This window comes from Danio rerio, chromosome 4, assembly GCF_052040795.2.
Source record: "Danio rerio strain M-AB ecotype USA chromosome 4, GRCz13ab, whole genome shotgun sequence".
NCBI classification, from domain to species: domain Eukaryota; kingdom Metazoa; phylum Chordata; class Actinopteri; order Cypriniformes; family Danionidae; genus Danio; species Danio rerio.
Genome location: NC_141024.2, coordinates 37,844,512 through 37,866,442, shown reverse-complemented (window position 1 = coordinate 37,866,442; position 21,931 = coordinate 37,844,512). Strand labels below are relative to the sequence as shown.

Genomic DNA, 21,931 nt, shown 5'->3' with positions numbered 1-21,931 from the left:
GTTGACTGTCTTTACAGAAAACACCAATAATCATGAATGCATGATTATATGCTGTCATGGCTTTGCAATCAAAAAATGTTGTTATAATAGAGGCCAATTGAGGAAAAAACAGCCATGAATATAACGAAAAAAGTACATTTGCCCAGAGTGTATTGAGTTTTTTTAAATTTTTTTATTTAAAGCATTTTCCCAGAATATGTCAAAATAAGATGTCCCCAAATATCAGTCTGAGCCTCAAAATCACCCCAGAATGGATGAAAATGACCCAACAGCACACAAGTGAAAAGTTCACATTCCAGCCTTTATTCAGATGCTGTACGGTTATGTCTCATGTCTCTGAGGCAAATATTCAGCATTTTGTTCATAGTTTGTTCAGCTGTTACCCCATAACTTTTTTCTGATGCGTTTACCAGTCAGGCACAGAATGAACAAGCATTCCCTGTCTGCTTTACAAATTTTAGAAAAACATGTTGTTGTAATTATGAATAAAAAAGGCCACTTACAGATTTCTAATCTCTGTCTTATTAATATGACCAAAATGACTTTTATGATCAATTATGTAAAAACTCTGAAAACTGGACTGACATAGTTTTAAATTACTATAACTTCTATGTTAAGCGGCTTTGACACAATTTACATTGTAAAAGCACTAGATAAATAAAGATGAACTGAATTGAATCTGCTTAAATATGTACACATTAATGGACCAAACAATATGATCTGATTTATTTTACATTTAACATGCATCAAAATTACAGTGTGTGTAGCCAATGTTTCCAGTGTCTTTTCACTTTTCAGCTTTTAGTGAGAGTTTTTAAGACTTAATGAAAACTAATGTTTTATCTATTTCAGACCTAATTAAAGAGAATGAGGAGGGTAAAGAGGAAGAACATCATGTCAAAATTGAGGAAAAAACTCATTTACAGACTGATGGCATTTTAAAAAGGAGAGACAAGAATCATTTCACCTGCGCTTAGTGTGGAAAGAGTTTTGGAAGAAAAGACCATCTTAAGATTCACATGATGATCCACACTGGAGAGAAACCATTCACATGCACTCAGTGTGGGAAGAGTTTCAGCCAATCATCATATCTTAATCTACACATGATGAGCCACACTGGAGAGAAACCATTCTTATGCACTGAGTGTGGGAAGAGTTTCAGCTGCTCATCACACCTTAATCAACACATGAGGGTCCACACTGGAGAGAAACCATTCACATGCACTCAGTGTGGGAAGAGTTTCAGCCAATCATCACACCTTAATAAACACATGAGGATTCACACTGGAGAGAAACCATTCACATGCACTCAGTGTGGGAAGAGTTTCAGCCAATTATCCAACCTTCATCAACACATGAGGATCCACACTGGAGAGAAACCATTCACATGCGCTCAGTGTGGACAGAGTTTCAGCCAATCATCACACCTAAACAAACACACCAGTTTTTGTCTAGTGTGACCGCAGCTTCAGTGTGGGATGAGTTTCAGCAACTCCTCAGACCTTAATAAACACATGAAGACCCACACTGGAGAGAAACCATTCACATGCACTCAGTTTGGGAAGAGTTTAAATCGATTAGCAAACCTTAAGGAACACATGAAGTTCCGCACTGGTGTGAAAGAGTATATGTGCTTGAGTGTAAGAAGGCTTTTATTACTGCTCCAAAATTGAAACTGCACCAGACAATTCACACCGGAGAGACTGTAGAGGTTTCACACTGTGACAAGAGGTTTAATCAGTTAACACATCTGAAAACACAAAAGAGGATTCACACTAGAGAGAAACCGTACAGATCTGGTCAGTCTACAGAGTTTCACTCATTCTGCACAGCTTTAGAAACACATGGACAAAAAGTTGCACACATGACATGAATGCAGCAAAACATTTTCTCATGTGCACAGGATGTTTCATGTCTGAATAATGTTTGAAAAGGCTGAGTAACGTTATACTGTTTTTCTACACTGCAGTAGGTGGGGTTGTAAATGTGTTGCGCTCCTCGCATTTACCGTAAACACAATGCTGGTGGCTGAGTGAAGAACAGTTTCATAAACATCTGGCACACAGCACCTCTGTGGCTTAATTACTCTTTGCAAGTGATTGTACAGGTGTGGATACATCTGTACTCCACTCTCCAGTGTATTCATGTAGCTAGTGTTGTTTTGGATGATGTTCTCTGTCTGACTCCCTGAATGAGAAACAAATCAATGGGAAGACACCGTTCAGTAAAGAAGCTGCTGTGGAGCTCCAGGACAGTTAGTTTGCTGTATACCAGGACCCCAAGTTTAGAAAGCTCATTCAATTGTCCTGTGTTGCATCTTTTATTAGTTAAGTTTTACAATATTAAAACACTATGATGATCCCAAGACTCCAGATTGGAGTATGTGGTAAATCCTGATTTGATTCCTGCATTACTCATCCATGGGTATATAAACGTTGTGCTAGCTACCCCAGGACGCTGTGGCTACTCAGGAGTCCTCATGTCAAGACTTGCCATCTCATTGACTCTTTAACCTTATGGTGTTGTTTTGATTATATCCTAAGTTCTTTATCTTCATTAGTATCCCTAGACACTTGTTGGTTGCTTTGATTGATTGTTCTATGAGTTGCATTTTATAATAAATAATTTGCCTTCAGGCTATTTTGTTAGTTCATTTCTCTTTTATGTTGCGACTCTAACAAGCGGGTCATAACACTTTGTAAAATGTGTCTGGTTGTGTCCGAGATCTTGTCCTTTCAGTCATGATCATAGGTGTGAGTAGGAACCTATATTGAGCGGTAAATTGAGAACATTGCCTTTCGTCTCAGCTCCTTCACCACAACAGACAATCACATCAACTGCATAACTGCTGCTGCTGCACTGATCCATCTTTTAATCTCACCAAACTGGAGATGGCCACCTTTTTCAAGTCAAGCACAGTGTTTTTTGACTTGTAGGTGCTGTTTCTTTCCCTGCCATGTCACACTCAGCAGCAAATTGTCCCTCTGCATGCTGAAGGTCCATGTCCTATGAATATGGAATCAGTTTAGTCTCAAAAGAAATTCATGCAAAAGACACGATGTACACATGCGTAGCCAAACTCACGTGCATAAAATCAAATTCACTTGCGTGAAATATTTATTTATATTCACAAAACATTTTCACGTGCTCAAAATAAATATACATTTTCATAAAATACGTTTCACAAATGCAAAACACCATTTGCAAATGTATAAGAGTGTACAAAAAGTTTTGAATGTTTAAAACTTGCGCGTTTATCCTGAATGAGAATGTGCAAATCCTCTTTCACGTACAACTCCCCCTGGTTACGCGTATTTTTGAGACTTTCCTGCCAGAGGCAGGGTAACTCGTACCTTTCAGCCAATCAGATGAGAGCTGTAGTCAATGACACCAACTCTGCGCTTCATTTGCGCAGACTTTTTCTCTCCAGCATGGTGAACAGAGAAAGCAGCAGTCGGAGTTGCACTTTTTTTCATTTATTTAATTATTTGTCCATGGCCTCACTCTTTTTATCCATTATTTTGCAGCAGCTCCGGTCTTCTTATTTATTGTCTCGCAGCCTTGTGAGCAGAATGTAGCCTGCAGAATGATGAAATATCATTCTGGCAATGCAAGCACAGCAGTACCATTGTGGTCTAGCGGTCAGCATGTTGTATTATCAAGCCACCGACCCGTGTTCGATCCTCACCAGAGATTAACTTTTTTTTTTTTTTTTCATTTTTATTGTTAAGACATAAAACTGTAAGGTTGTTGAACATTTGAAGTTCTAAAGCAGCTGTTTTCTTTAAAAAGACTTAATAGTGTAATTAGAAACTGATTTGGAAATGACCTTATTTTAATATAGTCAGTCGTGAACTGAGGTGTGCCGGTCAAAGGCTTGAAACTCCAGGGGTGAAAAGGAGTCCCACTCCGGCCCTGATTATATCCAATGAATGTAAACAAGCTGCTGTTGTGCTCTAGTAATATAATATGTATAATATACCCTATCATTCCGTAATAATTATATAAATAATCATTTTAAATGATGCTTATGAGTATATTTTTGTTTATTAAACTAGAAACTAAAAAATTTACAATGAAAATATGACAACATAAACTAAGTGTTTTATTGCTTATCACGAGCTGTAGTAAACCTATTTATCTCCTTTTCCCAGAAGGTGAAAATCAGGCATAAATCGGGTTAAAATCAATGTAGTCTGAGCTGTAATCTTCATTTGACTGGATTTGATTGACTGAGGCAGCGACTCTGAACAAAGAACTAAAGTGATGTCCAGTTGAACATTCTGATTTGCCGGTGGTCAAGGACATTATAGCCTAATTAAATTAATAAGGCTATTGTGAATGCGGTATGATATGTTAAACTGGTTGACCTTCTTTCAGCATTAAATACAATGTTTTATTTTGGTAGTGTCGTGTGTTCTGTTAGTTTCAGTTTTGCTTATGTATGCGTTTGGAATGTCTCATCACTGGTTCTCATTACTGATCTGTATGTGCTAACTACTGGAATGATTAAGCATTTTTATTCTGCAAAGTCTCTATAGACTTAAAAAAATTAAAACCTAATTTATTAAAACTGACGTGATTCTCCTCAGCTCTTCTCTTCGGTGATCCGGCTGTAAGTTGGGTTAAAATCCTGAGGGGCATCAAACATGTTTGAAATGATCCCAGAGGCTCGATTTGTGTTAAAAATATTCCGAAAAGTATTAATGTTATATTTATATTCTACATATTATATTACTAAAGCACAACAGCAGCTTGTTTACATTTATTGGATATAATCAGGGCCGGAGTGGGACTCCTTTTCAGCCCTGGAGTTTCAAGCCTTCGACCGGCCCACCTCAGTTCACGACTGACTATATTAAAATAAGGTCATTTCCAAGTCAGTTTCTAATTACACTATCAAGTCTTTTTGAAGAAAACAGCTGCTTTGGAACTTCAAATGTTCAACTACCTTACAGTTTTATATGTCTTAACAATAAAAATGAAAAAAAAAAAAAAGCTTAAGCCAGGTGAGGATCAAACCCGGGTCGGGGACTTGATTATGCAACATACTGACCGCTAAACCACAGTGGTACTGCTATGCTCAAGTCGCTGGAATGATAATTCATCATTCTGCAGGCTACACTCCGCTCATGAGGCTGAGAGAAAATAAATAAGAGCGGAGCTGTGGCAAAATAATGGATAAAAGGAGTGAGGCTATGGACAAATAATTAAATAAATGAAAAAAGTGCAACTCCGACTGCTGTTTTCTCCGTTCGCTATGCTGGAGAGAAACAGTCTGCGCAAATGAAGCGCAGAGTTGGTGTCATTGACTACAGCTCTCATCTGATTGGCTGAAAGGTACGAGTTACCCTGACTCTGGCAGGAAAGTCTCAATAATACACACACACGTATCCAGGGGGAGTCGTATGTAAAAGAGGATTAGCACATTCTCATTCAGGATGAACTCGCAAGTTTTAAACATTCAAAACTTTTTGTACACTCTTATACAATTGCAAATCGTGTTTTGCATTTGTGAAACGTATTTTATGAAAATGTATTTTTATTCTGTGCACGTGAAATTTTTTTGTGAATATAAATAAATATTTTACGCACGTGAATTTCATTTTATACACGTGAATTTGGCTAAGCATGTGTACATCGTGTCTTTTGCGTGAATTATTATTGAGTCTAATCTGTCTCCATAAGGCTGAGGCTTTTGTGGGTCCGGAGCTCAACCAGATATTCAGCCAGCCTGTCCACATGCTGGAAGCCCGGAATATTTTGGTAGTCAACAGCCTAATGAAAGCACAACAAAATAAAATAGCATATTAAATTTTTCAATGCATAATTCCATAATTGTTTCTGTTATCATGTTGAAGCTGCACTACGGAAACAAACCTGATGCGTGTTTGACTTTACACTTTATTTTAAAATTATTCTAGATCACTGTAAAGACAGAAATTAGTGGGACTTACAGTCTCTTCATCACCATCATCATCGTCGTCGTCATCATCATTGTCTTCGTCATCATCTTCCGTAGCCTCTTCTGGCTCTAAGGGCACAGGTGAAATTGGTTCTTCAGGCTGCGCAGGTGGGTCAGGGACCAGTGCAGGGCATGTGGAGACTGGCAAAGAAGCGACACTGCTGGTGACTGCAGTGGAGGAACCCGATCTCAATGTGGAGGAGGATGGTGACAGAGCAGCCTCCAGATCAACAATAGTGTGATCCTCACTGATGTCACAGAAGCCCTCATCTTCTTCTCGCTTATCCACATTGAGATCCTCAATGAGCTCAGCAGTCTGCTCACAGTCTGGGTTCATGTTCTGCAGTGCCTGACCAGTCTGCTGGAACAGATACTGCACTCCAATGAGCTCACCTGAAAAAAATAAATAAAACATAAATAAACAAATTTTAAGAGCCATGTTTGATTGGGTGTTGAAGTAGCAAGTAGTTTTAAAAGCTCAACGTCAAGGAAGAAACAAACAAAAACAAACATTTTAATCAGAGATCCAAAACATAATAAATATTCTGGACAAAACATCTAATGAAATGCAATGGAAATACAACGAAGACAGAGAAATGTACAAATAAATTTCCCTCAAAGCTTGTAGCATTATGTTTGATAATGATATGTAAAAATAATGTAATAATAATTTTGTATCTTGCTTTACTTCAGTAAATAGTCATGAAACAATACATTTGTTCTTACAAATATTTAAAGACAAGCAAAGATTTCACAGCACAAAGCTCATGAACATTGACCTACTGTATCAAACTGGATACAGTAGATGGAGAGAACACAGAAATTGCAGGTTTATTAACAATAGCAAAATCTCTTACCAGTGTAACGTGCAGGCGGACAAAAGTTGGGCACCACTTTTCTCCCAAACAGCTTTTCAAAGTTGCAGTTTACACAGTGAACAAGTTCTCCTGTGTAGCTGCGTAAAGCTGATGGTTCAGATGCCAAGGAAGCAGCCTCCCGGTCCTGGTTCCACCTGTTTAGTCCCTCCAGCAAATAAATCTGAAAGTTCAGACTATTTGCGCTGTACCCTGTAAATATTAAAAACAATGTTTAGGACTTAATTAAAAAACAAACACACAAAGACATTTAATGCGTTTTTACACAATGTTTGTGCAGAATCATACCTGGGATGAAACGATTGAGGTGTAAATGAAAGGACTCGAGAGACGTGGAGCCCCTGGCACATCTGTAGGTCCGTAGCAGAACACCTCCCTTGGTTATGCTCCCCGTTTCAGTATAGAGCGCGACACCAGGGGGGTCCTGAATGCATTTTATATGCTTTTTTTGGACACTCCAGATGTGCCCCATCCTTTCCTTGTCTAAAAGAGGAACGCCCAGTGAGTCATTGCCCTTGTTGCTCATGAGCTCAGTAAGAAGCTGTTCAAGTAGAAGGATGGTAGTCTCCTCCCCACGGGTCCTCCTCCGGCAATGGAGAGCCAGCTCCTCCCTGGTGAGATGCTTGTTGACATCAGCATCTGTCAACGCAGGCCAACCTTGGGACATCAACAGTGCTCGCTTTGCTTGGCGTAGCAAAGAAACATCAGCCGCATCCCATTCAAAAATGCACGCAGGGATCCGTGACATGAAGATGGGATACAGTTGATGAGCATCAGTTGTACATCCCACAGCAATCCTGCGCATAAAGTGCCAGATGTCCAATTTCACAGTTAACTCCGGCCATCCTCTAAACCTGGCTTTGAGTTTGGTCTCACCCACATCAGTGCAGCACCCACAGTCCACATACAAAACAGCAGGTGGATCCACACCAGCCTCCTGGTATCTTCTGACCAGCCCATCCACCATCCTGTCCAGTCCTGCTCCTTCCTGGGCAGTGAGCACACTTATCAGCACCTGACCAAACTCATTGACAACAGAGGTGAGCCAGAGTCCTGTTCCTTTTGCTGTCCCGGCCAGCTTTTTTGTGATCTAGATTAGACAAGAGAAGAACCATGGTGTATCGTCAGATCAAGCAGACTACACAAAGGGTTTTTACCAATGCTGGAATAGAATAAAGAAATTATAAATTGATGAATATCCACTAACCTTTTTAGTTGAATCCATCTTCAAGATGGACCCATGGGTCGATGTTATCCTGGCATGGATTTCATTCAACCTTGTCAAGATGTCCTGGCTGTAGACAGTGAGGAGCCACTTGCAGCTTGGCACAACTGTAGGTGCTGGGGGCTCCTGGAAGGTGATCGGCAACACCCCAGGTCCACTGAGGAAATCCACACACTGAGTGGTGTAGCGGGCTAGACGCTGGAGCCACTCTTCACTGTGGTTTTCCTTCAGTTGTTTGATGACCCTTGTGGGGCTGTTGCCTAGTCCACGCTCACACAGTAGGCGAATGACTCTTATATCACAGGCGTACCTTAGGAACAGAAGAATATTAATATAAACATATAATTTGTAAAGTATTTTCATATATCTGTGATGATAGGTTAACAACTGCACGAGGAATAAAGGTGTTCAATTACTCACTTCTGTGTAAGAATGACCCGAAACTCTGAGCGATGGCCAAGATCCAGCTGCTGCAAGACAGTCTGACTCCAGGACACATGCGAGGCTTTGCACTTGGTACAGATGAGGGTTTCTGTAACCATGTTGTACATCCTGTCGATGTCCAGAACCTGCCGTGCCCTTTTGTGCAGACCTCCACCTGTCAGCTGATGCTGTCCACATGCAGGATTAGGGCAAAGGACTTTGACCCTCCTCAGCTTGTATGGCATCCACAGCAAAAGTGAATGACAGAAAAATCTGTCTGGAGCTGGAGCCTGATTGTATGTAAGTGCAGGCTGTGGAGGGTAATACCAGAGCTGGAGGTTGTCTCGAAGCTCTGGCTTTCCTTTGGACCCCATTTTAAAAAGCCTGCTGGCAATCCTCTGGTGGCAAGGTTTCAGCCCAAAGGCGCGGAAGTGGAACAGCTGATGGAGCTTGCAACAATAACCCAGAAGGTGCAGTCTGTGAAGGAAAATAGATAAAACCTTTAGTCTGGTTATGTAAATGCACCTTACATATTTGAGTGAGTGCCCTCACATGATATCATGATTATAATCTAAATACCTTTGATTTTAAGTGATTGTTTTTAAATACCTTATTATGTTTTTCAATTCCAAAAAGCATTAATAGAATTTCACCAATAAACATTTTCTTTAAAGAAGCAAAAGTATTTTCCAATATAGTTATTTCTCTTTTTCCTTTCTACTTCTTTTCCATCCATTTTCTTTTTTTTACTACTGTGAACATAAAATATCAACAACAGAAGGCGTAATTTTTGTGATTCTTTGCTTTATTTTTTCCTCTCTTTATTTTGTTAACATTTATACATATATCAAGCTTAGTTAATTAACATCAAGTCAATTTAATTGGCTGGTCTTAAAACCACTTTGTGTGAATTCAGCTGGGGCAGCAAATATGCAAACCAAATTACCTTTTTTTGGACAGAAAATATGAAATTACTTACTGAGACAATGCTGGATGGCTCTGTGGAACTGGTCACTGCCGTAGTGGATGTGAGGACGGGGGCAGAAACTTGAAGGTCCTGAGTCTGTACAAACAAGCAGTATAACAAAGTGCATTTTATAAATATATATCTAAAAGTAACATTAACTAATCAGAATTTTTTGCAACCATTACTTTATTTGAACATTAATGTATAAAATACATTGGAAATGAATGATTGCTGCTAAACTGTAAAATCTTGTCACAGCGCTTCTATGCAGAACAAAAAGTTTAAAGAATGGTGCTTATTTTTAATATATGTTTTTATGCACTAAAAGAATACTACAGAGATGTTTTATTGAGATTTAATGTGACTGTACTTAATAAAAATACGAATTTACGTAAAACAAATGCTTATACCAAATTCTCTCCGAAAGCTATGTGGATTATGACAATACTTACAGCCGTGCTTGGTGTAGAAGCACTACACACTGCTGAACTGGGCTGAACGTCAACCTGGGATGGTCTTCTAGCCACACTAAGATTTGGCTTTGCTGCAGCAATGTGGGATCCGGAAAATCTTGGTTTGGTGAACTCAAAAAGGGCAAGACAATAAGCATTTCAGTAAAAACACTGTGTTCACAATGGCAAAATGTACACTACTGTTCAAAGGTTTGCGATCTGCTCAATGTATTTTTTTTATGTTTTAATTATGTTTATTAAGGCTACATTTATTTGATCAAATATTTAGTAAAAACTGGAATAATGTGAAATAATAATATAGGCAAATTAAATAAATAATAATTTATTCAAACAATTCAAATCAAATAAAATCTACTTAATTTATGAGCAAATCAAACACAATAGAATTCTTGCAAAATATGAGTAATATTAAGCTTTTATATTTTAACAATAATAATTTTTTGAACATTAGTGTATATCACATTAAATTTCAAGCAATTAGAAACTATCTTTCTATATGTCTGTTGTACAATCAGTTTGATTTCTCTACAGTGTTTCGAGTTCAAGCTGTTTTTTACTACCACCCTCTGCTACTTTTACATGTAGAAATAAGATATAAGTTAGAATAGATTTAATTAGACAACTGGTTCATTGCAAATAAATGTGACACATTAGGCTTTGATTAAAATTATAGTTTTCTGGATCAAGGAGCAATATGCAAACAAATATTTTTTTTTTACTACCAAAGGAATAAAGTATTGCATTATGTTATATACAGTATTATTGTACTATTATTACATCATGCATTTCAACAAAAACATACATTGTATATTACAACATCACACTATGTGTTATATACAGTTGAAGTCTGATTTATTAGCCCGCTTTTTTATTTTTTTCCACCAATTTCTGTTTAATGGAGAGAAGATTTGTTCAGCACATTTTTTTAAACATCAAAGTTTTAATAACTCATTTCTAAGAACTGTTTTATTTTATCTTTGCCCTGATGACAGTAAATAATATTTGACTAGATATTCTTCAAGACACTTTTATACCACTTAAAGTGACATTTGAAGGTTTAACTAGGTAAATTAGGTTAAATAGGCAGGTTAGGGTAATTAGGCAAGTTATTGTATAACGATGGTTTGTTTTGTAGACTATGCCAAAAAAAAAAAAAAAAAGCTTAAAGAGGCTCATAATATTGACCTTGAAAAATGTATTCGAAATAAAACAAATAAGACTTTCTCCCAGAAGAAAAAATATTATCATACCTGTGGTAGCAAAAAAAAATATATATATATTTTTAAATAAGTACTTTTTCAAGATAATACCTCAGACTCGTTGTTTAGAAAAAGTACAAATTTTAGCTTACACTTAAAATCAAAACAAAGTATTTACTATTAGTGTTTATTATGTATCATTATCTGAAGACAAGAGGTTAAAATGTAGCTTTAAAAACTGTGACCCTGACCATGACCTGACCATGTAATTTAATCCAATCACAGAAACTCAAACCGACCAATCAGCAAGTGTCTGCTACCCCCCTGCTGTACAAGAGGTGTGAAAAGAAGCAGGTCTCTAGCAACACCTCAACTTTTTTATTGCTTTTTGTTCTTTTCTCTCCTATGTTTGAACTTTGAACTGAACTTTGAACTGAACACCTTGAACACTTGAAACACTGAAATTGTCATTTCTTTTGATTTTTAAAAAAATGTACCATTGACAATTGCGGTGAAATCTTTGATGCCACTGATGGAGTAGACGGGGGCTGGGGCTGGGCCTCAAGTTGTCTCGTCTCCATCACCTCCTGAGCAGGTACAGTAGGGGCAGGTTGTTGCACCGTTTGTGCTGGAGCAGCAGAAGCAGTACTCTGCTGAAAATAAATCACAAAAATACATATAATCATGAAAAAGGAAAGGCATTCTAGTAAATAAAAATAAACACATATTGACTCAAAAATGTACCTTTTGAGTGTGAAAACCACATGTGCATTTCAGCACACCTCCAAGCAAAGTCCTCTGCCCACGAGATTGCAATGGGCATTTCTCAATCTGAAAAAATCATGAAAGATATATTAAATAATTTTATACAATACAAAAAACTTTTATAACTAAATAAGAATTTTTACTCAATGACTCCCTTAATAAAGCACACAATAGCTCTGTAAATTAATTTACCACTGTTTCTAGAATGTGTTTAATATTTGTCTAATATGTAATCGTACAGTTTGTATCTCCAAAAACGAAAAGAAGAATAAAAGGAACTGGACAGGAACATTTCAGGCCTTAAAACCACATGCTGTATACTGTACTCATAATCCCTTCCCCCACCTTTTCAGATCTCTCTCATAAACGGTCAAACTTACTAAATTATTCGACGTAAATCTCAAAATACATGCAATTTAAAACACTTTAATATTTAAAAACAAGTATGACCCAGCTAACAAATTTAGGTTGTAAGAACGTTCTCATAACGTTATCTGTAACGTTCCAAGAATGTTGAAATGTCCAGTTTGCTTAATGTTGCTAGAACGTTTTTTTATGGTTGGGATAACATCGCTACAACGTTTTCAAAACCTATATTTCCACCAAAATATAACGTTCTAAGAACGTTTATTTGGAATGTTCCAAGAACGTTGAAATGTCCAGTTTGCTTAATGTTGCTAGAACGTTTTTTTATGGTTGGGATAACGTTGTTACAACGTTCTTAAAACCTAAATTTCCACCAATATATAACGTTCCAAGAACGTTTACTTATAATGTTCCAAGAACGTTGAAATGTCCAGTTTGCTTAATGTTGCTAGAACGTTTTTTTATGGTTGGGATAACGTTGTTACAACGTTCTTAAAACCTAAATTTCCACCAATATATAACGTTCCAAGAACGTTTACTTGTAATGTTCCAAGAACGTTGAAATGTCCAGTTTGCTTAATGTTGCTAGAACGTTTTTTTATGGTTTGGATAACGTTGTTACAACGTTCTTAAAACCTAAATTTTCACCAAAATATAACGTTCTAAAAACGTTTATTCGGAATGTTCCAAGAACGTTGAAATGTCCAGTTTGCTTAATGTTGCTAGAACGTTTTTTATGGTTGGGATAACGTTGTTATAACGTTCTTAAAACCTAATTTTCCACCAAAATATAACGTTCTAAAAACGTTTATTCGGAATGTTCCAAGAACGTTGAAATGTCCAGTTTGCTTAATGTTGCTAGAACGTTTTTTTATGGTTGGGATAACGTTGGTACAACGTTCTTAAAACCTAAATTTCTACCAATATATAACGTTTCAAGAACGTTACTTATAATGTTCCAAGAACGTTGAAATGTCCAGTTTGCTTGATGTTGCTAGAACGTTTTTTATGGTTGGGATAACGTTGTTATAACGTTCTTAAAACCTAAATTTTCACCAATATATAACGTTTCAAGAACGTTTACTTGGAATGTTCCAAGAACGTTGAAATGTCCAGTTTGCTTAATGTTGCTAGAACGTTTTTTTATGGTTGGGATAACGTTGTTACAACGTTCTTTGCTAGAACGTTTTTTATGGTTGGGATAACGTTGTTACAACGTTCTTAAAAACCTAAATTTACACCAAAATATAACGTTCTAAGAACGTATATTTAATGTTTCTAGAATGTTGAAATGTCCAGTTTTCTTAATGTTGCTAGAACGTTTTTGGATGGTTAGGATAACAATGTTACAACGTTCTTAAAACTTAAATTTCCACCAAAATATAAAGTTCTCAGAACGTTTACTTGGAATGTTACAAGAACGTTGAAATGTCCAGTTTACTTAATGTTGCTAGAACGTGTTTTTTTATGGTTAGGATAACGTTGTTGCAACATTCTCCAAACTAAAATTCCACCAAAAAATAATGTTCTAAGAACGTTTATTTGGAACGTTCCAAGAACGTTAAAATGTCCTGTTTGCCTGACGTTGCTAAAAAGTTTTTTATGAATAGCATAATGTTCTTACGTTTTCAAAACCTAAATTTCCACCAATTATTGGAACGTTCCACGAATGTTTAAATGTCTAGCTTGCTTGACATTGCCAAAACGTTTTTCTATGGTTAGAATAACGTTCTCAAAACCTAAATTTCCGCCAAATTACAACGTTCTAAATTTAGTTTTTTAATGTTACAATAACTTTGAAATATCCAGTTTACTTGACATTGTAAGAATGTTTTTTATGGTTTGAATAACATTCTTACAGGGCTCTAAATAATCTAAATTTCAACCAAAATTTAACTTTCTAAGAATGTTTTTTTAAATGTTCAGAGAACGTTGAAATGTCCAGTTTGCTTAACGTTGCTAGAACGTTTTTATGGTTAGCATAACATTCTTACAACGTTGTAAAAACCTACAATTCAGTTAAAATATATCATTCTAAGAACGTTAAAATGGCCACATTCTTTAAAAGTTAATTTAAGGTCAGAACATTTTTTTCTGAGATTCTCTGAACTCTTCAACCATTCTAATGACAGGTAACAATAATATAAATTACAAAAATGATGTAAACTCTAACCTAACCCATAAGAATTAATAATGTTGGTTCTTACTGTTGTTATTTTGTGGCATTTTGGTTGATCAAATCTTGTACCAAATCTTTGAACCATTATTTTTAAATCTGGCATTTAAATTAAGCATTAAGGTCACATTTTTGTAGAAATTGATAGTTCTGTATTTAAGGCCAATTATATTCACTTTATTTAAATATTTTAAAATACTTGATACATTTATGATTTACAGTACATTTGCACTTTAATTTTCATTACAATTAATGTTAATTACAATAGAACATTAAGCAATTCTATTTACATCAAAGAAGTGGAAATAGAATTCACAATGAAATTACAGAAAACTATACACAACAACAAAAAAATTAAAACAAAAGACAATAAACCAGAAAATATAAAAACAATTGACTTCAAAGTTAACAGCAGTATCACAGAGAAAGGTATTGCCAGAGCCAATACTAGATTATCAAGGTGAGCCAATCAAATGCAAAAATTGCTTGAACATTCTTTGTATTTGAATCTGTAAAAATCAATGTATTTTATTTGTTGTGGTTGTGGACTTGTGTTAACTTTTGACTATACAAAGCTGTTACAGCCTACGTGAAGTTAACTTCACTGACCAACCCATCTAATTTGATTAAATATGTCACCTGAATCACCCTGAAAAAGCTGAGATAATAATCCCTCATCAACAATCAGTTGATACAGTACAATCATTTTTTATTATGATTATGGACTCGTGTCAACTGGGCTCACGTTAACTTGTGCCTTATACCCATCGGCTGATTGATGCATCTGTTGTGCTTAGCATTACTGGAGCAAAACTGAGCACCTGTGACAGTGAAACGTAAACAATATTTCAGTAAATCATAAAGAAAATATTAAGAGCAGAATGTATGATTTGATTCTCTCTCACAAACACATGTTATACCTTGACATATTTAGGCCTATTTGACTATTATTATAGCATTTAACCTAAATCATGTTACAACAGTAATAGCAGTTTGTTATTAAGTATTATTAGTATAATTAAAATTGCATGTTTATGTTGATGCTGTTATTGCCAGGGGTCCTACCATGATGGTCCATAATAGTGGATGCAAGACTATTATCACCTAGTCGTTAAATTTTGCAATTACACTGTGGTCTTAAAATATTTTTCACATTAAGTGTCAATTCACCCAGAAACATGAATCTTGTTGTTACTCTTTTGTATCATTACAATTCCCGGAGAACTGTTCATCTTCAGAACACAAACTAGGATGAAATATGAGAGCTCCTCATCCTCCAGAGACAGCTATGGTCCTGAGACAGTCAAAGTAGGGCTGTGACAGTAACAGATTTTTTGTTACAGTGGTGATAAAGCAAGAAATTAAGCAGTATGTCGGTTAACATTACATATAGAGCTGCACAATTAATCAAAAAAAGATTGCGATCTCGATTCGACTCCCTAGATCAGGGGTCACCAATCCTGGTCCTGGAGGGCCGGTTTCCCTGCAGGGTTTAGCTCCAACTTGCCTCAACACACCTGCCTGGATGTTTCAAGTATACCTAGCAAGAACTTGATTAGCTTGTTCAGGTGTGTTTGATTAGGGTTGGAGCTAAAATCTGCAGAACACCGGCCCTCCAGGAACAAGTTTGGTGACCACTGCCCTAGATGATCATAATTCAACATTTCTACAATTCTACAATTTCTACAATTAGAGAAGCAAAGGCGGCCGCACAAGTCTTCAACATCAGAATTATGAATAGTTGTATTCTGATGTCATCACTTTACTGTGCATTAATGACCAGGACAAATGTAAAGTCTATTCAAGTCCACCTTTCAAAGTCTATTTAAAATTTATTCAAAACCAACAGTAGACCTACACATATTATTATTGTCTTTATACCATATGTTTGAGGAAAAACAATAATAACAGCCCACTCATACTAATCTTTATTTTACATCTATAGAATCATGAGAAAATCTTGATCTTTATTTTAGGCAAAAAATCATGATTCTCATTTTAGCTAGAATCATGCAGCTCTACCTACATAGGCCTATATATAGGTGTTAAAATTTGTCCGCAACCCTTTTAATCGATAGACCTTATAAATGACCAATTAAGCATGGACATTTAAAGGGAAAATGAAGCACTCAGTCAAGTTTACATTTTGTAATTTGATTTCCACTTTAAAGAAAATATATTAAACAAACTCTATTAATGTAACCATTCAGCAGAAAATGGCATGTTTTACTATAGAATTTAGACCTAGGGCGCCGCCATCTTGGAATATCGCTGTGTCTGACGTCATGAGGTTGGTTCTGTTAACTCAGCTGAACAGATACAGTGGAAGTAAAGGACTGAACACGGAGACTGGACACCCTAATTTATCCCAACGCATAATGTTGTAGATGTGGAGCTGGTGCAAATACAGAGGCAACCCTGTGACGTCAGACACAGCGACATTCCAAAATGGCGGCTTCCTAGGTCTAAAATCTATAGTAAAACATGCTGTTTTCTGCTAAATGGTTACATTTATTGAGTTTGTTAGTTATATTTCCATTAAAGTGGAATCCAACGTACAGAATAATTTTAACTTGACTGAGTGCTTTATTTCTCCTTTAAAGGATATGTTATGCTTTGTGCTGTAAGACACGCATCCACAACTTTGTACATTAAAGTAATAATCAAGTGTGCATTTACTTTACCTTATAGAGTCACTTTCTTGATATTGAAAATTGGGGATAAATACTAATTTGTTTGCCTATATCTCTCTTGCATCAGATCAGGGTTTGTGTTTACTACGAGTAGCAAGCGCACACCGTAACCTGTTGTGGCAGAGGCAAATAAGTTGCTTTTACAGTATTTTTGATGCACAAATGTGTTCTTTGAGCTTTGTATGATTACAGTTGAACTACTGAAGATAAATGCAATGTTTTGACAAAGTTTTTAGTTAGACTTTGAAGATCTTGGGACCATTGCTGTATATGGAGAAAGAGGGAGCTATACCTTCATGGCAAATGAGACAAATATCCCATCAAAACAACTAAAACGAACACAAACCAATATTTGGTTTGGAGAGAGAAGGGAAAACAAAAACACTTTTGCAAATCCTAAAAATAACTTTTTTTCTTTTTTGACTTAAACTTTATGACAAATGTACTGGACCTGTAACACATATATCACAATGCTTTATAACCACAAATTTCACTGCTGTTGTTTTGCTCCAGTAATACCTTCAAGGAACAGCATAGTAGTCAGGCAGCCATACAAAAGTAGAGATTAGTGTGGTGTAGAAGAACTGCAATGGATGTCTGTCCAGGCTGACACTGATTTGGACCATCGGTATGTTCTTGATGCCCTCAACTCAAGCTTCCAGAAAACCTGCAATAAATGAAATTACCAATTACACCTGGTATCTGCTATATGCAAAGTTAAATTCAAACATTTATTTTTAACTCAAGCCATATTTTTCTGATAATATTGTCACATTTAATCTATTTGAATAATTTTGAAATCTGAATATTCCCAATTCATTGATCTTGTTAGGGTTTCATTTACATTTCATTTTAACAAGATTAATGAAGCAAAAAAATATCTATTTTTAATTGCACGCACATACAAACCACACCCAATTAGGTACTGCTATGAGTAAACTGCTGTAATCCGAGAGGAATGAAGACATGGAGGAAAACAAAGAACATACCAGAACATAGTATAATTGTCAATAAACAAACAAGGACAAAAACTGGTTTGTGAACACAGGCAATTATAAACAGAACATTACCAACCAAAGCAAAAAGAATCTTGACAAAAAAAGTAACTTAGCAAACTTACACATGGGCAAAGCTTTTTCCATTCAATGCTGCGTAGTGCACCTCTGGTTAGGAGTACATCTTTAAAAGTAAAAGTTAACAACAACAACAAATATAATGTTTATAACAAAGATAATGGTTATAACATTGCTCAGCCAAATATAACATTATTTTTTTGTTTTGCAATGTGTAGCCAGATTTTTTTAGGCTAATTCCTAGTTATACATGAAATTTATTAAGATGATTTTGCAACAAGCAAACAAAAAAAGGTTAAGAAGAAAATATATTAACTGTAAGAGACTAAGTGAAAAAATAGGTGTACTATCCCTTTAAGTTTGAAAACACGAGTAACTTTAACAGTCTTGCAGATATCAATTATATAGACCAGTGGTTCTCAAACTGTGGTACGTGTACTACTAGTGGTACACAGGCTTCCTTCTAGTGGTACGCGGAGGATTGAAATATGTCATGTACATGCTACACACATTTCAAAATTTATGAAAAATGATGTATATAATATGCCATATATGACATATAGCCTATATTTCTGAGGTAATCTACCACGTTTTTTAACTGTGCAGAGTTGTAGCTGCTTTACTGGGCCTACTGTGCTACTGTAGTTCAATACTGCTCATTTTGGTGGTACTTGGAGAGACAATTTTTTCTGAGGTGGTACTTGATGAAAAAAAGTTTGAGAACCACTGATATAGACCTTTTCACAAGATGGAGATGACGCATTTCAATTGTCACCAGCATCTTAAATCCTCCAAAAGATTTTAATATTTAGATTTTTAACATAGCATGTTAAATTATTTGTTTGTTTTAATTCCATATTTGCTTTAGATAGAGAAGGGAAGACCTAAAAAAATAATATTAAAAAATTAATTAAAAAGTTTAACATCATATGTACTGGACCCGGTACAGTATATCACTATTCTTTATGAACACAAATTTCCTTGTAACAAGTGCTGTTTTGCTCCATACCTTTAGAGAACACAGTAGTAGTCAGGCATCTACAACAGCATTCTTGTCTGTCCAATCGGACACTGGTTTGGGCCATCGGTATGTTCTTGATGCCCTCAACTCGAGCTACCAAATAATACAGAAATTTAAAAGCCATTACACCTGGTATCTGCTATTATACAGTGTATTTCAAACATTCATTTTTAACTTAATCCATACATGTAACGTTACTATAATATTGTTACATACAGTGTAGCATAACATCAAAACAAATTATCAATAATAATATAATATCACACAACATAGCATATCAATTACTAAACAAAGATGGTTTTTGCACACAGGCCATTAGAAAGAGAGTATTACCAACTAACGTTAACGTTAAAACATTGAGAATTTTTTAACAGATAATTAAAGGTAACAAACGTTATGTTAACTTGGCAAACTTACATATGGGCATAGCCATTTCAACTGTACATTAGCACGTCTCTGGAGTACATCTCTAAAAGTAAAAAGAAACACAAATAACAGTGAAACGACCGCAGTTCACTTTATTTATTGGCTATAAAAAAGATTGTTCATAACATTTCTCAGTAACGTAAACTTTCAAACGTGTTTCTTAGTTAGCCGCGATGTGAAGCCAGGTTTTTAGGCTACTTCCAAGCCATAAATGTAGATGCCAATTAAAACAGTTAAAAACACTAAATTAGACTAACGTTAACGTTAAACATGTAAGTTACATCGTGTCCTTAAACATGTACCTCGAGCTGATGTGCGTCACAGGAGCGCGCGCAAACAAGACGGAAAAAAAACAAGCTGGAAAGTATTAAATGCTTCAAGATTCGAAACACACCTCAGAATTCACGTTTTACATTATTTGTGGGTAAAACTAAATAAGGAGAATAAATAAAACATATAAAGCATCGAAAAATGTGCTTACCTCTGAATTCCGTTGCACTGGTGTCCGTTACGATTCAAACTTCAAATGAGGCAGGTTGCGCGGCTGCGAGCGCGACTGCGCGCGCCCAGTCCTCCAACGGTACTATGGTAACCAACAAAACTAAACCAGAACCAAAGAGCTTAGAATGACATTCTAAGCTCTTTGCCAGAACTAAACACTAGTTTAACGGGGGAATTTGATTGGTGACTGACAGATATGTAGTTACAGTCAAAAATAAACATTAAACTTAATTTATTTTTTCTAAAAAAAAAAAAAAAATTACAAATTTTCATTCCATTTAAAATCTGTATTGAATTTCTTTCAAATTATTTTGAAAATGTTGGTAGGACTTGTTGTAAGAACATTATTTATTCACATTATAAGAACTTTCAAGTACAAACAGAGATGAGCAAAAGTACATTGAAATATATTTTAAAATAAATAAAGTATCAAATACATAAATTTTATGTGTTTCAAAATAAAATACTTTATGGGACATTCTAGCTGAAATTTACATTGTATGTTACTGAAATAAAAACATAAATACAGTGAATTCATTCATTCATTTTCTTTTCGGCTTAGTCCCTTTATTAATCTGGAGTCGCCACAGCGGAATGAACCGCCACATTATCCAGAACACACCAACACAGGGAGAACATGCAAACTCCACATAGAAATGCCAAATGACCCAGTCGAGGCTTGAACCATCGACCTTCTTGCTGTGAGGCGACAGCATACTGCCCCACCCCGACGCCTCTAAATAAAGTGAATAATAAGTATTTCATCAGAAAAATTTTAAAATGGCCTGATGGTTGAATTCTGTGAGTTCTTCTGTAAAGGAATATGTCAGTCATTTGGTTCTCAGATTTTTTTTCTTTATTAAAACACTTTACAAATGTACAAACCCTGTAGTCTTTGTCCTCAGCCCAATTGAATCTACAGCTTTAATAATTATGTTTTGCTTAAAACATATTTAAAGCAAATAGCCAGTTTAAGTTGCTCTCATTCACATCAATTGATTAAAAAAACGTGAAACTATAAATAAATTCTACAAATAAATACTACAAATATATTATACAAATAATTTATTGTTCCCATGTTTCTGTCAGTCCTGTCACATTTGCATTAAATTTATCATAAAATGCATGCAATACACCTTTGACTTTGAAGTGACATAATTTGACGGAAGAGAAGCTGACAGTGATTAAGGATGCATTCTATCATTGAATTGTATGATTTTATGCTTGCTTTTGTGTGATTTTTTGAAGACAACAAGCTTAAAGGTCAGGCCCTGTCACATTTTTTATTAGTGAAAATGTTTCTGGTAGATTGTCTCATATTTTATTATTTTTTTTTAAATACAACAAAATACTTTTTTTAAAGGTAGCAGGAACTTTCTTTGCAAACCTTTTATTAATAAGCCTATTGGATCAATCCCTTCACCATTAAACTGTTTGATAACAACAAATTTTCTCTGGCACTTCATCCACCTATAGGGGAAGTTGTGGCCTTATGGTTAGTAAGCAGGACTTGTAACCTAAAAGTAACTGTGTTTCTCTTTGAGTTCAGTATACATTTTGCACAACTTTTCATACAGAAAGTCCTGTTTTGAAGATGATCATTCATTCATTTTCTTTTTTTAACTTAGTCCCTTCATTAATCAGGGATCGCCACGTACAGCGGAATGTATATGTTTTATGCAGAGGATGCCCTTCCGGCCACAACCTTACACTGGGAAACGCTCAAACACACTTGCATTTACACACATACACTACGGCCAATGATTTTATCTTCATTAACCAG

General features: G+C 35.7%; 3 protein-coding genes and 1 long non-coding RNA gene across 12 annotated transcripts in view; 2 read left to right on the top strand and 2 right to left on the bottom strand.

Annotated features, from left to right (window-relative positions):
• Positions 1-2,640, top strand: part of LOC101883542 (uncharacterized) — a 152,168-nt gene extending 149,528 nt beyond the window's left edge. Inside the window, exon 6 of the mRNA XM_088650303.1 lies at positions 998-2,640. Within this exon, the coding sequence (XP_088506429.1) occupies positions 998-1,460 (463 nt within the window). The 3' untranslated portion in view covers positions 1,461-2,640. The remainder of the gene's footprint in view (positions 1-997) is intronic.
• The window catches only part of LOC137491105 (uncharacterized), a 698,540-nt gene that overhangs the window by 540,795 nt on the left and 135,814 nt on the right, over positions 1-21,931 (top strand). The gene's annotated exons all lie outside the window — the stretch shown is intronic.
• Positions 3,985-12,310, bottom strand: LOC101883615 (uncharacterized). Its single transcript, XM_087248550.2, has 7 exons — positions 11,872-12,310; positions 8,486-11,777; positions 8,048-8,375; positions 7,129-7,930; positions 6,823-7,032; positions 5,958-6,358; positions 3,985-5,778 (listed from the first exon to the last, which is right to left on the bottom strand). The coding sequence occupies exons 2-7, from the start codon at positions 8,860-8,862 to the stop codon at positions 5,671-5,673; spliced, it is 2,226 nt and encodes a 741-aa protein (XP_087104676.1). The 5' UTR covers positions 8,863-11,777; positions 11,872-12,310; the 3' UTR covers positions 3,985-5,670.
• Positions 14,642-20,175, bottom strand: LOC147844850 (uncharacterized). Of its 8 annotated transcripts, none has more exons than XR_015483555.2 (6): positions 20,129-20,175; positions 19,639-19,690; positions 19,210-19,314; positions 18,248-18,306; positions 18,029-18,069; positions 14,642-17,794 (listed from the first exon to the last, which is right to left on the bottom strand). It is a non-coding gene; the product is annotated as an uncharacterized LOC147844850 (long non-coding RNA). The 8 variants fall into 8 exon arrangements; XR_015483553.1 differs by lacking the exon at positions 18,029-18,069 and having other exon boundaries at positions 15,127-15,748; positions 17,647-17,794; positions 19,950-20,175; XR_015483551.1 differs by lacking the exon at positions 18,029-18,069 and having other exon boundaries at positions 15,127-15,748; positions 17,647-17,794.